The 14,386-nt window shown below is 44.0% G+C and overlaps 1 protein-coding gene across 1 annotated transcript in view; it reads right to left on the bottom strand.

The window, feature by feature from the left end:
• TMPRSS15 (transmembrane serine protease 15) overlaps positions 1-14,386 on the bottom strand; it is a 619,275-nt gene that overhangs the window by 469,708 nt on the left and 135,181 nt on the right. The window contains exon 6 of the mRNA XM_077480049.1: positions 2,154-2,273. Within this exon, the coding sequence (XP_077336175.1) occupies positions 2,154-2,273 (120 nt within the window). The remainder of the gene's footprint in view (positions 1-2,153; positions 2,274-14,386) is intronic.

Genomic DNA, 14,386 nt, shown 5'->3' with positions numbered 1-14,386 from the left:
CCTATGATGGCATATAATACACGTTATGTACTCATTACTGTTGCCCGGATTGCTTGGGCTGAGTATCCCTGCTTTATGTATTGGTTATAGCTCTTATTCTCACAATCACTCACCTCCCCCACTGATGCTATTTGTTGATTTTTGTTTCACTTTGCGGGGGAGTCAGATGTACAACCTATATTTCAATACATGGTCGTGACTTTTTATTACTCCAATGCTCAGCTGGAATGTTCTCTTACGTTTATAATGTCTGTAACTGTGCCTGTTTCTTATTCTTGATTGTTGCCAATAAAATATTTGAACAGAAAAACCTGGCAGTGAACCTAAAAAAATAACTAGCTACCTAACGACACTAGTGACACTAATGCAGCGATCAGAAAAACGATCGCTTAGTGACACTGGCAAAAGGGGGTGAAAGGGTTAACTAGGGGCAATCAGGGGGTTAAAACCATTATTGGGTAGTATATCGGGGTACCTAGCGCTATAAAAACCTGGCGGTGAACCTAAAAAAATAACTAGCTACCTAGCGACACTAGCGACACTAATGCAGCGATCAGAAAAATGATCGCTTAGTGACACTGGCAAAAGGGGGTGAAAGGGTTAACTAGGGGCAATCAGGGGGTTAAAACCATTATTGGGTAGTATATCGGGGTACCTAGCGATATAAAAACCTGGCGGTGAACCTAAAAAAATAACTAGCTACCTAGCGACACTAGCGACACTGATGCAGCGATCAGAAAAATGATCGCTTAGTGACACTGGCAAAAGGGGGTGAAAGGGTTAACTCGAGGGGCAATCAGGGGGTTAAATCTTTATTGGGGGGTGATATGGGGCTACCCTGGACCTAACACTAACTGCCCTGACAGTTTTAACTGTTACAACTGACACTGAATGCATTGATCAGTAAAGAAATGATCAATGCAATCAGTGACACTGTGACTGGGGGGGGGGGCGATCGGGGGGGATCTGGGGGGGTTTGTGTGCCTGTGTGTACCTACATGTCAGTGTAGTGTTGGTGCACACTTACTTTTAGTCTTCTCCTCGTAGTCCGGTCAAAAAGACCGCCCCGAGGAGAATGACATCACTTCCTCCTTCCTGTGTAAACAATACACAGTGGGAGGAAGTTCGTCATTGGCCAGGAGCGATCCAGAGGGGGTGGCCAGAAACCAACGGCCATCCCCTCATCACGGATAGCTTCTGCAGCGAACCGGACCGCCGTATCCAGCGGGAGGGGGTCCGGTTGGACCCCCCACCCGCTGGAAGGCAGGCACGTACATGTATGTGCTTGTGCCTGCCTGTGCCATTGTGATGACGTACAATGGCAATACGGCGGTCCTTAAGTGGTTAAAGATAAACACATTTATTGTAAGTCAGATGCCATTAAAAAATGGGAGTTAGATCTCAACAACAGGTTCCTAACGCTCAATGGATTGTCGCATTCTGATCTTTGTATTTAGCATCACGCAATGCCAATCATTGGGAGTTAAAAATCGTATCTAGATGGTAATACACACCTCTACGCATATCCAAAATTTCCTCCACCAGTTCACCTATGTGCTGGCGGAATTGTGGGCAGATAAGCTCTCTGTACCGTACACTCTGGGCCTGAAAGTGTTTAAACAGTTTTGAGCATAAAATATCTATAATAATCATTGAAATTATCTGAATACTGTGGTGCATTAACCCTGCCTTAACTTTATTAAGTTTAGGCACTGATCAATGGCCGAAAGAATATCATACAGTTCTTACACATTTTCTTTTGGCTGCCAGAACTATACTTGTCAGACACTGGATCTTAGCACCTAACCCTTTGGAAGTCCTCACCCAGGTCAGAACTAACGTTTTTTTATGACAAAACCCCGCTATTATTCTGAACAAATGCTCGACATTCGTAAAGGTAGAGTTTGGGTCAAAAAGTGGAACATGACCCAGTGGCATTTTAGGCATACCAATATATTGGTTTGTGTTACAATTTGTAAATTTGAAATGGCTGTGTTATGTCATTTTGATTCTTTTGTTTCTTTTCTCTAACGCATCTGCATATGCAATGTACTTATTTAAAACTTTCAATAAAAATCTTCAAAATGTAAAAAAAAAAAAAAAATGTTGAATGATCAAAAGAATATTAACGGAATTCATCATGTTGACCCTACCGCATGTTTTGGTAGATTCATCAGAACTGTCTGGACAGTTTGGTATCCCATCACAAAACAGGGATTGTTGTATGCATGTAACACCATCACCGCACAACTTCTCATTGGGGGGACATGGACCTGTAAAGCAAAAATAAATTTATACATGACTTACAGTTGTATTATTATTATTCTTGTGGACACCAACATATTCAAAGGAGATCTGTATAGCTTTGGAAATTTCTGAAGAAAAACACACAGTATAAATTAAAAACCTATTTTAGAGCATGTCAGCAAAAGTCAATCAGATAGTGTCACCCAGGAACCACTGCAGTTGTGCTAAGGCCACTCCAAATACACATTGGTATGTGAATTGTAGTAGAAATCAATTTCGGCCTTCTCCATTTTGTCTCTTTGTCTGTAGGGTTTGGACAGATAACAAGGTCAGGCTATTGTTAAAATATGAAAAAACAACTGAAACTCAATTGTGCAAATTCCGCGCCATGTAAAAAAATAAAAAAAAAATCAAATAATAAAACAAAAGGCTGCACCCTATATACGTGAGGTGAAAAAAACACACCCTCCTAAATAGTGAAAATAATGGTTTAGGGGCACTCTTAATTAATTAATTACTCTAATAGTGAAAATTACCAAAAAAAAAAAACTCAATAAAAATTAATAAACAATAAATATGACATCAATGATAATACGTATTCTATTCGTGATCAAGAGACCAGAGAAAACTCTTCACAACTTGTATTTTAGTTCAATCACACAAAGTCCCATAAGAGTGTCACTTCTTTTATGAATGATCTCAAAACCACCAAGTGCAGGGAATCTTGTAAACTGTGATAAAAGAGCAGATCCAGAAAGCTTGCATGTACCTCCCCCGAGGAACAACACCACCCACTCATGAAATGCAAATACAATCTGCTTACCAGATATGTTTGACCACTTTAATTAAAAAGTAAGTCAAACAGCGCCTGTACAGGTAAGTGCCTCTTCACATGAATGTTGATATGGATACACAGGATAGTACGTCACCTTCCACAGTCTCAGGCAGTATATAGAGAGAGAGCACAACAGATCCATAGCGTAATACTGATTTTTATTAAAATAAAATATAAAACAAACAGCCAAATGGCTTCTTACATTGTCATGTGCCCGACCTGGCACTGGGGCTGCTCGCCTTCGAAAAACCACACAATGCGATCAATACAGTGTATCCCTTCCGTAATTGTTGATATGGCGTGCGTTCCAGGCCATCAGGCCGACAACCAGATAGCCGGATATGGCGTCAGGAGTGTGACCAGGTACCGCTTCAATGTACGTTTCGTCATTAACGTCTTCCTGAAGACTCTCTCTCTCTATATACCGCCTGAGACTGTGAAAGGGGACGTACTATCCTGTGTATCCATATCAACATTCATGTGAAGAGGCACTTACCTGTACAGGCGCTGTTTGACTTACTTTTTAATTAAAGTGGTCAAACATATCTGGTAAGCAGATTGTATTTGCATCTCACGAGTGGGGGGTGTTGTTCCTTGGTGAAGGTACATGCAAGCTTTCTGGATCTGCTCTTTTATCACAGTTTACAAGAATCCCTGCACTTGGTGGTTTTGAGATCATTCATCAAAGAAGTTGGAGTGACACACTTATGGGACATTGTGTGATTGAACTAAAATTAAGTTGTGAAGAGTTTTCTCTGGTCACTTGATCACGAGTAGAATACTTATTATCAATGATGTCATATTTATTGTTTATTAATTTTTATTATTACGTTTTTTTTTTAGGTCATTTTCACTATTAGAGTAATGAATTAATATTTTAACCCGCTCCAATGTGACCAGTATGGGGATCTTACTATATTAAACACCACATGCTCCCAGAACTCACCTCCATATTGGAGAATATTTACATCAAGGGGAACTTCCACCACTGTTCACAGGGTGGACAGATGAGTACCTCCACGAACAGTGGGTATAGTCTTCTAGCTAGTAAAGTCATCACAGCTGGACCGAGCAGGAAGTAAGAGACAGTAATGGATGATGGAGACAGTAAACAAAACGTGAAAAACTGGGGAACTGTAAAGGACCAGCCGGACCGAGCAGCCTCAACAGGTATAGAAGCAGCCATATATAGAGTCAGCTCCAAGTAAACAAGACAAGGGGAGGCGGAACAGGACACTTCAGGGCGAACACCAAAAGCATGAATATTTAAAAGGGACTGAACCCACTATGCATGGAAGTACTTATCTATCCACCAAGAGAGACCCCTGTGGACAGAGGTAGATGTTCCCCTTCATGTAAAGAGCGGAACGTGTGGAGGAATTGAAGTATTTTAATATGCTCCAAAATGGAGGTGAGAGTTCTGGGAGACTAGAGGGAACACATGGTGTTTAATATTGTAAGATCCCCATACTGGTCACATTGGAAAGGGTTAAAATATTGTCAAGGAGGATTATTATCACCAATTCATTGGAAGCATTTTTTGTTAATTTACTGAATATTTTCATTTTGGACATTTATTGTGCAATTTATTGGGAATTGGATTGTATATATTTATCTTTATGTGTATATTTAAGCATTAATTTTGGTCTAAACATTCATATGTTTTAACATCCACACCATTACACAGGTTACAGTTTTGGCAGTGCTACACCACTGATTATTAATATTTGTTCACTTTATGATTTATGGGAACACAAATTGGTATATTAGCAGGAGCTTATTTTCCTTTTCAACCCTGAGTCTTATGTATCAGAGTTCATATTTATAAGGTAAACTTAGTTCTGAAACAAAACCAAAGAAAATTCCCAGCTCAACTCGCCAGCCAGCCTGCTACCAACCAAATTAACAGTTTGTGTTAAAAAGAGGTGTTTAGTTAGCACACATTTGAAAATACATGCATAAGCTGCGGAGGCCGTGACAAGGCACCCCAATATTATCTGCAGTCCTAACTATACATTTTTGAGAGCATCCATAATAGAAACACATGCATTATAATGGGTAGGCAGAGGGCAGGTGAGCCTGGAAGGAGCCCACCCCTCAAAGGCACAAGGGCACACTGGACACCCAGCATATAGCACAATGGCAGCAAGCTGTCCAGTTTGTTCTATCACCAGTATTCCAACAGTGCAAACAAATGGCCACTGCCCCCACCTATAACTGGCCTTTGCAACAAGGAGCACATGGAATGGCAATGCATGTAAAACAAAACCAAAGAAAATTCCAAGCTCAACTTGCCAACCAAATTAACCTGTCTAACAGTTTGCGTTACAGTCAGGGGTTTAGTTAGCAAACTATGTTGAACTTAGCTATTTTATATTTTACTCACCAATTTATATATACATACATACATATATACACACATACATACACTGTCTGTCTATCTATATATACTATTTATATATATGTTTTCATTTTTTGTGGTTTTCATTACATTCTTTATGGTAGTGAAGGGGTTATACAATACTCTTATTGCTACAATGTGCTTACAACCTTGGGTCTAGTTTTCGGCCAAGAGGTACTTTAACATAATGGAAACAATTGGGGATCAGCGTGCTTCTTGACCAGTGGTTTGCATATATACATAACTAATACTATCTAATTTATCTACTGTCTTCAATCAGTCTTGCAAACACTACTTGATGCAACATTGCCATTTTTTTGAGAGATGCACTCCTCAGAAACTAAATGATGTTTGTCAGCTACAGCTATGGCTTTAATTAAATTACTTCTTAGGTCTCGCTATTTCTTGTTCAATGCGTCATTATTAAGAATATATAAAAACAGACTGAACTTGGAATAAAACAGAAATAGTCTCTTCACTGATCTTGATGTCAGCGTCATAAATTTCTCATGAAATTGCATTCACAGTCTTCTTTTTCCCTAAAGACAACAAGACTTTTTGCATACCAAAAAAGAAAAAAATTACCTGACATAGCCACAGCAACAAACCTCATTCCCTAGTATCATGGATAAGAACAAAAAAAAGGAGGAAAATAAGTGAGACTTTGAATGAGATGTGCTACTGCAGAAAAAATACATATTCCTCCCCTCCACCCTTAGAGCGCCAGCATGACGTTGGCGGGCGCCCGTCGTGTATCTTGAGTATAAAGCAGCCGATCCTGGCTGGGTGGATCACTCTGCAACCCTATAACAACAAGGAGATGCTACATCTCTGGTTCTCACATTCTCAACACATATCAGCCGGTTAGAGGCATTTCTACTTCATTCATTCACATATTTATTTGATTTATGTTGTTGTTTTGTTTTTTTGTGTCACTTTATCACTATATTAATATTTTTTACACATTCACAACAGATTTATATACATCATTATTTACACATTTTTTTCACCCAGTTAACTTATACATATGCGTTTTTTTTATTTTTCAAATTTTTTCTAGATCAATGGGATTTTTGATTCTAAACCATCCCAATGGTTAGCATTGTGGTCACCTGGCCTTGTCTCTGTCTGTTCCCTTTGTCCATCCCTGGTTCATCCCGCCTCAGCTCTGGACCTGGCATTGTGTTGGGGATCCCCTCTTTCACCATCGCCTGCACCCCCCTATCCATGCATGAGCTGATAGACCATTCTCGCACTGAACTGTGAATACTAGACAATGTATACTGCATTTAGGGAGGCTTAAATTCTCCGTTGGTTGAGAGATACATTTAGGAATATATTTGATGATTTTTTCTGTACTTACAGTGTAGTCCTGCATCCATACTCCTGATGAGTGAATACATTTCACGAAACACGTAGAGTATACAATTTTGGGATGTGAAGACAGTTCAGCTCATACTCTAAACATTAAATATGTAATTATGTGTCTTTATATATGTATAGGACTATGTTATATCAGTTCATATGTATATTTGGTAAATGTGTATTTATTTATTACCAACTCATTCTATATGGTTGTATTTATATTTGTGGAAAATGGGAAATGTCCCCCATCTGGGGTATTCTAGGCAGTAAATGAGTAGAAAGGTAATAACATGGGGTTTAAAATTGTTCAGATTTTATTAATAGCATAATCTCAAAATTGACAATGACAGTTAAAATATGAGCTGTGGTACAGGATATATGAAAGCAACAACACGAGTAAAAGTAAACATAGTATTCTATAATGTCCAAGCGCTACAGTGAGATGTTAAGTGAATTTTGATGCGTTTTGACCCCACCAGGTCTTCTTCAGAGGATTTGGGTGCTGTAGAAGAATATTACTTGTATTGAGATTAATAGATATAACCGCAAAATAAAATGAACTATAATAATAGTGGACATTTTTCAGTATAGTTACCAATCACATTGTGTTGAGCGATTTCTCCTGAGCCTGAAATCCTCTAGGACCTCCTTCAATCGATCCCGACTGGGGTGCCCGGCCAGCCGACACACCACCAGATTGAGCCAACCATTCATGTGTGACTTACGAGGAGTCACATAGATGGATAGATTCCCATTTATCAGGAAGGGGTGTGCAATTGAGGCATCAAGTAACAATGCTATCAGTGCATTTTTGTATCACGGATAGGAGTATTTGGGTACTCCCAATAATTACATTTTGGAAATAGCAGGTCTATTAATTAGTTTTACTATTATATGTGTTTCTAAAACTAGCAGTGTATAAGTATTCACATACTCGTATCAGGATAGAATAGACATAATATTAGGTTAAAATTATCCTTCAATTATCCTTAAATTGAAAACTAAATATATAAATAAGGTTATGGGTGAGTTTGATATGTTTATGGATTAAATTAGAAAGATTGAAATGAGAGAAAGTGAGTTAAGAAATTAAGGTTTTTTTGTTTTTTTACTTCATTTCTTAACTCACTTTCTCTCATTTTAACCTTTCTAATTTAATCCATAAACATAACAAACTCATCATAACCTTATTTATATTTTTTAGTTTTCAATATAGGGATAATTTTAACCTAGTATTATTTATATTCTATCCTGATACAAGTATGTGAATAGTGATGGACGAACTTCCGACGGGACGTTTCGCGAACGCGAAACGCGAACGGGCACAAACGTTCGCGAAAACGACCGTTCGCCGCGGGCTCCATTGACTTCAATGGGAGGCGAATTTCGCAAACCTTTAGGTCGAATTTGCGGCCACGGGGTAATTATTAGGGGGTAGCACGTAGTCCCACCACCTGGACAATAGCATAATACATGTATGAGGTGAATTTGGGATCGATAACTACAAGCATTTTTTTTTTATTTGGGAAATTGTTCTGACAATTCAGGACTATGGAGCTAATGAAGGCAATGGAGGAGAGGGAAGGTCAGGGACCAGGGTAGGCAAACAAGAGGGTGCAGGAGATACAGAGCACTGACAGCAGCACCGTAATACAGAGCACTGACATCAGCACCGTGACATACAGCGCTGACAGCAGCTCCGTGACATACAGCGCTGACAGCAGCTCCGTGACATACAGCGCTGACAGCAGCTCCGTGACATACAGCGCTGACAGCAGCTCCGTGACATACAGCGCTGACAGCAGCTCCGTGACATACAGCGCTGACAGCAGCACCGTGACATACAGCGCTGACAGCAGCTCCGTGACATACAGCGCTGACAGCAGCTCCGTGACATACAGCGCTGACAGCAGCTCCGTGACATACAGCACTGACAGCAGCTCCGTGACATACAGCGCTGACAGCAGCTCCGTGACATACAGCGCTGACAGCAGCACCGTGACATACAGCGCTGACAGCAGCTCCGTGACATACAGCGCTGACAGCAGCTCCGTGACATACAGCGCTGACAGCAGCTCCGTGACATACAGCACTGACAGCAGCTCCGTGACATACAGCGCTGACAGCAGCTCCGTGACATACAGCGCTGACAGCAGCACCGTGACATACAGCGCTGACAGCAGCTCCGTGACATACAGCGCTGACAGCAGCTCCGTGACATACAGCGCTGACAGCAGCTCCGTGACATACAGCGCTGACAGCAGCTCCGTGACATACAGCGCTGACAGCAGCTCCGTGACATACAGCGCTGACAGCAGCTCCGTGACATACAGCGCTGACAGCAGCTCCGTGACATACAGCGCTGACAGCAGCTCCGTGACATACAGCGCTGACAGCAGCACCGTAAGCAGCCCCAGGAGGAAGTCAGCACAGCACAGGGATGGTGTGATCCCCTCATAATAAGAACCCCCAGGAGGAAGTCAGCACAGCACAGGGATGGTGGGAGCCCCTCATAATAAGAACCCCCAGGAGGAAGTCAGCACAGCACAGGGATGGTGGGAGCCCCTCATAATAAGAACACCCAGGAGGAAGTCAGCACAGCACAGGGATGGTGGGAACCCCTCATAATAAGCAGCCCCAGTAGAAATATGACACCGCTCAACCTCTTCAAAGAGGAGGGTAGGGGCATATAGTACGGTGTGCTTTTTTGGGTCAGGGAAGTGAGCCAAATGAATTAAGAAGGTCTGTGTGCTTGATTCCAAAAATTGTTTATAGACATATACATGGTCTACTGATCACATGTGTTGAATTCCTCCGAGATCCATGCCTCATTCATTTTTAGAAATGTGAGGTAGTTAACACTGTCGTGAGCTAGGCGAGTACGCTTATCGGTCACAATCCCCCCTGCTGCGCTGAACGTCCTTTCGGACAGGACACTGGATGAGGGGCAAGCCAACAGTTCGATTGCAAATTGGGCAAGCTCTGGCCAGAGGTCAAGCCTGCCCACCCAGTAGTCTAGGGGTTCATCACTCCTCAGAGCGTCCACATCGGCCGTTAACCCAATGTAGTCGGACACCTGACGGTCTAGGCGTTCCCTGATGCTGGATCCGGATGACACCTGTCGATGGGTCGGCTGAAAGAATGACCTCATATCCGAAGTCACCAACACATCTTCAAACCGGCCTCTTCTTGCAGGCGCTGTTGGATTGGTACCCGCAAATCCTTCTCTGGGAGTGGGAATTGCTCCTCTGCCAGCGCACGCAAAAGCAGAATGCAGCATTTCTCGAAGCAAGGCCTGGAAGTGCTGCATTCTGACAGCCCTCTGCGACGGCGGTAACATTTCCGCCATTTTGTGTTTGTACCGGGGATCTAAGTACGTTGCCACCCAGTACTGGTCCTTGACCCTCATGCTTTTTATACGGGGGTCCCTATTAAAACACTGGAGCATGAAGGCCCCCATTTGCACTCAAGCGGAAGGTATGTGGTGGTGGTGGTGTTGTTGGTGGTAGTGTCTTTGGGGGTGCACATAGCAGAGAGTGAAGAAGAGGGTGCAGATCGAGAGGATGAGGAGGGTGCAGAAGAATAAGGCTGAGTGAGCCACTCAACCAAGTCTGGTGCGTCCTTTAAAGTAATTGAACGCACCTTCTGCAACTTCCCACTTTGGCTCAAGGCTGTTGCTCCTGCCCTACCCCTACCACCCCTGCGGAAGGGCCTGCCTCTTCCTCTGCCTGTCATTTTTTAAATCACCCTGTGACAAAACTCTTAGTCCCTATACCGCTGAAGGACTGCTGCAGTATAGGGCAGCGGTCAGCAGTAGTGCACGGCAACCCTATGTATTGTGGACCGATAGCGGTCCTTACAGAACAGCAGACTGTACTGCACTCAGGCCTATGTACCGTAGCACCCTATACCAAGTTACCAGTCCTTATAAGAACTTTTGTGGACCAAGCAGGTTGTGTGTTAGTGATTAGCAGACTGTACGTCAGTCCCTATACCAATGAAGGACTGCTGCAGTATAGGGCAGCGGTCAGCAGTAGTGCACGTCAACCCTATGTATTGTGGACCGATAGCGGTCCTTACAGAACAGCAGACTGTACTGCACTCAGGCCTATGTACCGTAGCACCCTATACCAAGTTACCAGTCCTTATAAAAACTTTTGTGGACCAAGCAGGTTGTGTGTTAGTGATTAGCAGACTGTACGTCAGTCCCTATACCAATGAAGGACTGCTGCAGTATAGGGCAGCGGTCAGCAGTAGTGCACGGCAACCCTATGTATTGTGGACCGATAGCGGTCCTTACAGAACAGCAGACTGTAACGCACTCAGGCCTATGTACCGTAGCACCCTATACCAAGTTACCAGTCCTTATAAGAACTTTTGTGGACCAAGCAGGTTGTGTGTTAGTGATTAGCAGACTGTACGTCAGTCCCTATACCAATGAAGGACTGCTGCAGTATAGGGCAGCGGTCAGCAGTAGTGCACGGCAACCCTATGTATTGTGGACCGATAGCGGTCCTTACAGAACAGCAGACTGTAACGCACTCAGGCCTATGTACCGTAGCACCCTATACCAAGTTACCAGTCCTTATAAGAACTTTTGTGGACCAAGCAGGTTGTGTGTTAGTGATTAGCAGACTGTACGTCAGTCCCTATACCAATGAAGGACTGCTGCAGTATAGGGCAGCGGTCAGCAGTAGTGCACGGCAACCCTATGTATTGTGGACCGATAGCGGTCCTTACAGAACAGCAGACTGTAACGCACTCAGGCCTATGTACCGTAGCACCCTATACCAAGTTACCAGTCCTTATAAGAACTTTTGTGGACCAAGCAGGTTGTGTGTTAGTGATTAGCAGACTGTACGTCAGTCCCTATACCAATGAAGGACTGCTGCAGTATAGGGCAGCGGTCAGCAGTAGTGCACGGCAACCCTATGTATTGTGGACCGATAGCGGTCCTTACAGAACAGCAGACTGTAACGCACTCAGGCCTATGTACCGTAGCACCCTATACCAAGTTACCAGTCCTTATAAGAACTTTTGTGGACCAAGCAGGTTGTGTGTTAGTGATTAGCAGACTGTACGTCAGTCCCTATACCAATGAAGGACTGCTGCAGTATAGGGCAGCGGTCAGCAGTAGTGCACGGCAACCCTATGTATTGTGGACCGATAGCGGTCCTTACAGAACAGCAGACTGTACTGCACTCAGGCCTATGTACCGTAGCACCCTATACCAAGTTACCAGTCCTTATAAGAACTTTTGTGGACCAAGCAGGTTGTGTGTTAGTGTTTAGCAGACTGTGCGTCAGTCCCTATACCGCTGAAGGACTGCTGCAGTATAGGGCAGCGGTCAGCAGTAGTGCACGGCAACCCTATGTATTGTGGACCGATAGCGGTCCTTACAGAACAGCAGACTGTAACGCACTCAGGCCTATGTACCGTAGCACCCTATACCAAGTTACCAGTCCTTATAAGAACTTTTGTGGACCAAGCAGGTTGTGTGTTAGTGATTAGCAGACTGTACGTCAGTCCCTATACCAATGAAGGACTGCTGCAGTATAGGGCAGCGGTCAGCAGTAGTGCACGGCAACCCTATGTATTGTGGACCGATAGCGGTCCTTACAGAACAGCAGACTGTAACGCACTCAGGCCTATGTACCGTAGCACCCTATACCAAGTTACCAGTCCTTATAAGAACTTTTGTGGACCAAGCAGGTTGTGTGTTAGTGATTAGCAGACTGTACGTCAGTCCCTATACCAATGAAGGACTGCTGCAGTATAGGGCAGCGGTCAGCAGTAGTGCACGGCAACCCTATGTATTGTGGACCGATAGCGGTCCTTACAGAACAGCAGACTGTAACGCACTCAGGCCTATGTACCGTAGCACCCTATACCAAGTTACCAGTCCTTATAAGAACTTTTGTGGACCAAGCAGGTTGTGTGTTAGTGATTAGCAGACTGTACGTCAGTCCCTATACCAATGAAGGACTGCTGCAGTATAGGGCAGCGGTCAGCAGTAGTGCACGGCAACCCTATGTATTGTGGACCGATAGCGGTCCTTACAGAACAGCAGACTGTAACGCACTCAGGCCTATGTACCGTAGCACCCTATACCAAGTTACCAGTCCTTATAAGAACTTTTGTGGACCAAGCAGGTTGTGTATTAGTGTTTAGCAGACTGTGCGTCAGTCCCTATACCGCTGAAGGACTGCTGCAGTATAGGGCAGCGGTCAGCAGTAGTGCACGGCAACCCTATGTATTGTGGACCGATAGCAGTCCTTACAGAACAGCAGACTGTACTGCACTCAGGCCTATGTACCGTAGCACCCTATACCAAGTTACCAGTCCTTATAAGAACTTTTGTGGACCAAGCAGGTTGTGTGTTAGTGTTTAGCAGACTGTGCGTCAGTCCCTATACCGCTGAAGGACTGCTGCAGTATAGGGCAGCGGTCAGCAGTAGTGCACGTCAACCCTATGTATTGTGGACCGATAGCGGTCCTTACAGAACAGCAGACTGTAACGCACTCAGGCCTATGTACCGTAGCACCCTATACCAAGTTACCAGTCCTTATAAGAACTTTTGTGGACCAAGCAGGTTGTGTATTAGTGTTTAGCAGACTGTGCGTCAGTCCCTATACCGCTGAAGGACTGCTGCAGTATAGGGCAGCGGTCAGCAGTAGTGCACGGCAACCCTATCTATTGTGGACCGATAGCGGTCCTTACAGAACAGCAGACTGTACCGCACCCAAGCCTATGTACCGTAGCACCCTAGACAGACCAAGTTACCAGTCCTTATAAGAACTTTTGTGGACCAAGCAGGTTGTGTGTTAGTGTTTAGCAGACTGTGCGTCAGTCCCTATACCGCTGAAGGACTGCTGCAGTATAGGGCAGCGGTCAGCAGTAGTGCACGGCAACCCTATGTATTGTGGACCGATAGCGGTCCTTACAGAACAGCAGACTGTACTGCACTCAGGCCTATGTACCGTAGCACCCTATACCAAGTTACCAGTCCTTATAAGAACTTTTGTGGACCAAGCAGGTTGTGTGTTAGTGATTAGCAGACTGTACGTCAGTCCCTATACCAATGAAGGACTGCTGCAGTATAGGGCAGCGGTCAGCAGTAGTGCACGGCAACCCTATGTATTGTGGACCGATAGCGGTCCTTACAGAACAGCAGACTGTACTGCACTCAGGCCTATGTACCGTAGCACCCTATACCAAGTTACCAGTCCTTATAAGAACTTTTGTGGACCAAGCAGGTTGTGTGTTAGTGTTTAGCAGACTGTGCGTCAGTCCCTATACCGCTGAAGGACTGCTGCAGTATAGGGCAGCGGTCAGCAGTAGTGCACGGCAACCCTATGTATTGTGGACCGATAGCGGTCCTTACAGAACAGCAGACTGTAACGCACTCAGGCCTATGTACCGTAGCACCCTATACCAAGTTACCAGTCCTTATAAGAACTTTTGTGGACCAAGCAGGTTGTGTGTTAGTGATTAGCAGACTGTACGTCAGTCCCTATACCAATGAAGGACTGCTGCAG

Source organism: Lithobates pipiens, unplaced genomic scaffold, assembly GCF_037356315.1.
Source record: "Lithobates pipiens isolate NorthernLeopardFrog02 unplaced genomic scaffold, aLitPip1_a1.2 Scaffold_16, whole genome shotgun sequence".
In the NCBI taxonomy this organism is placed as follows: Eukaryota; Metazoa; Chordata; class Amphibia; order Anura; family Ranidae; genus Lithobates; species Lithobates pipiens.
Note: the sequence above shows the minus strand (reverse complement) of the source record. Positions and strands in the feature narration are given on the sequence as shown.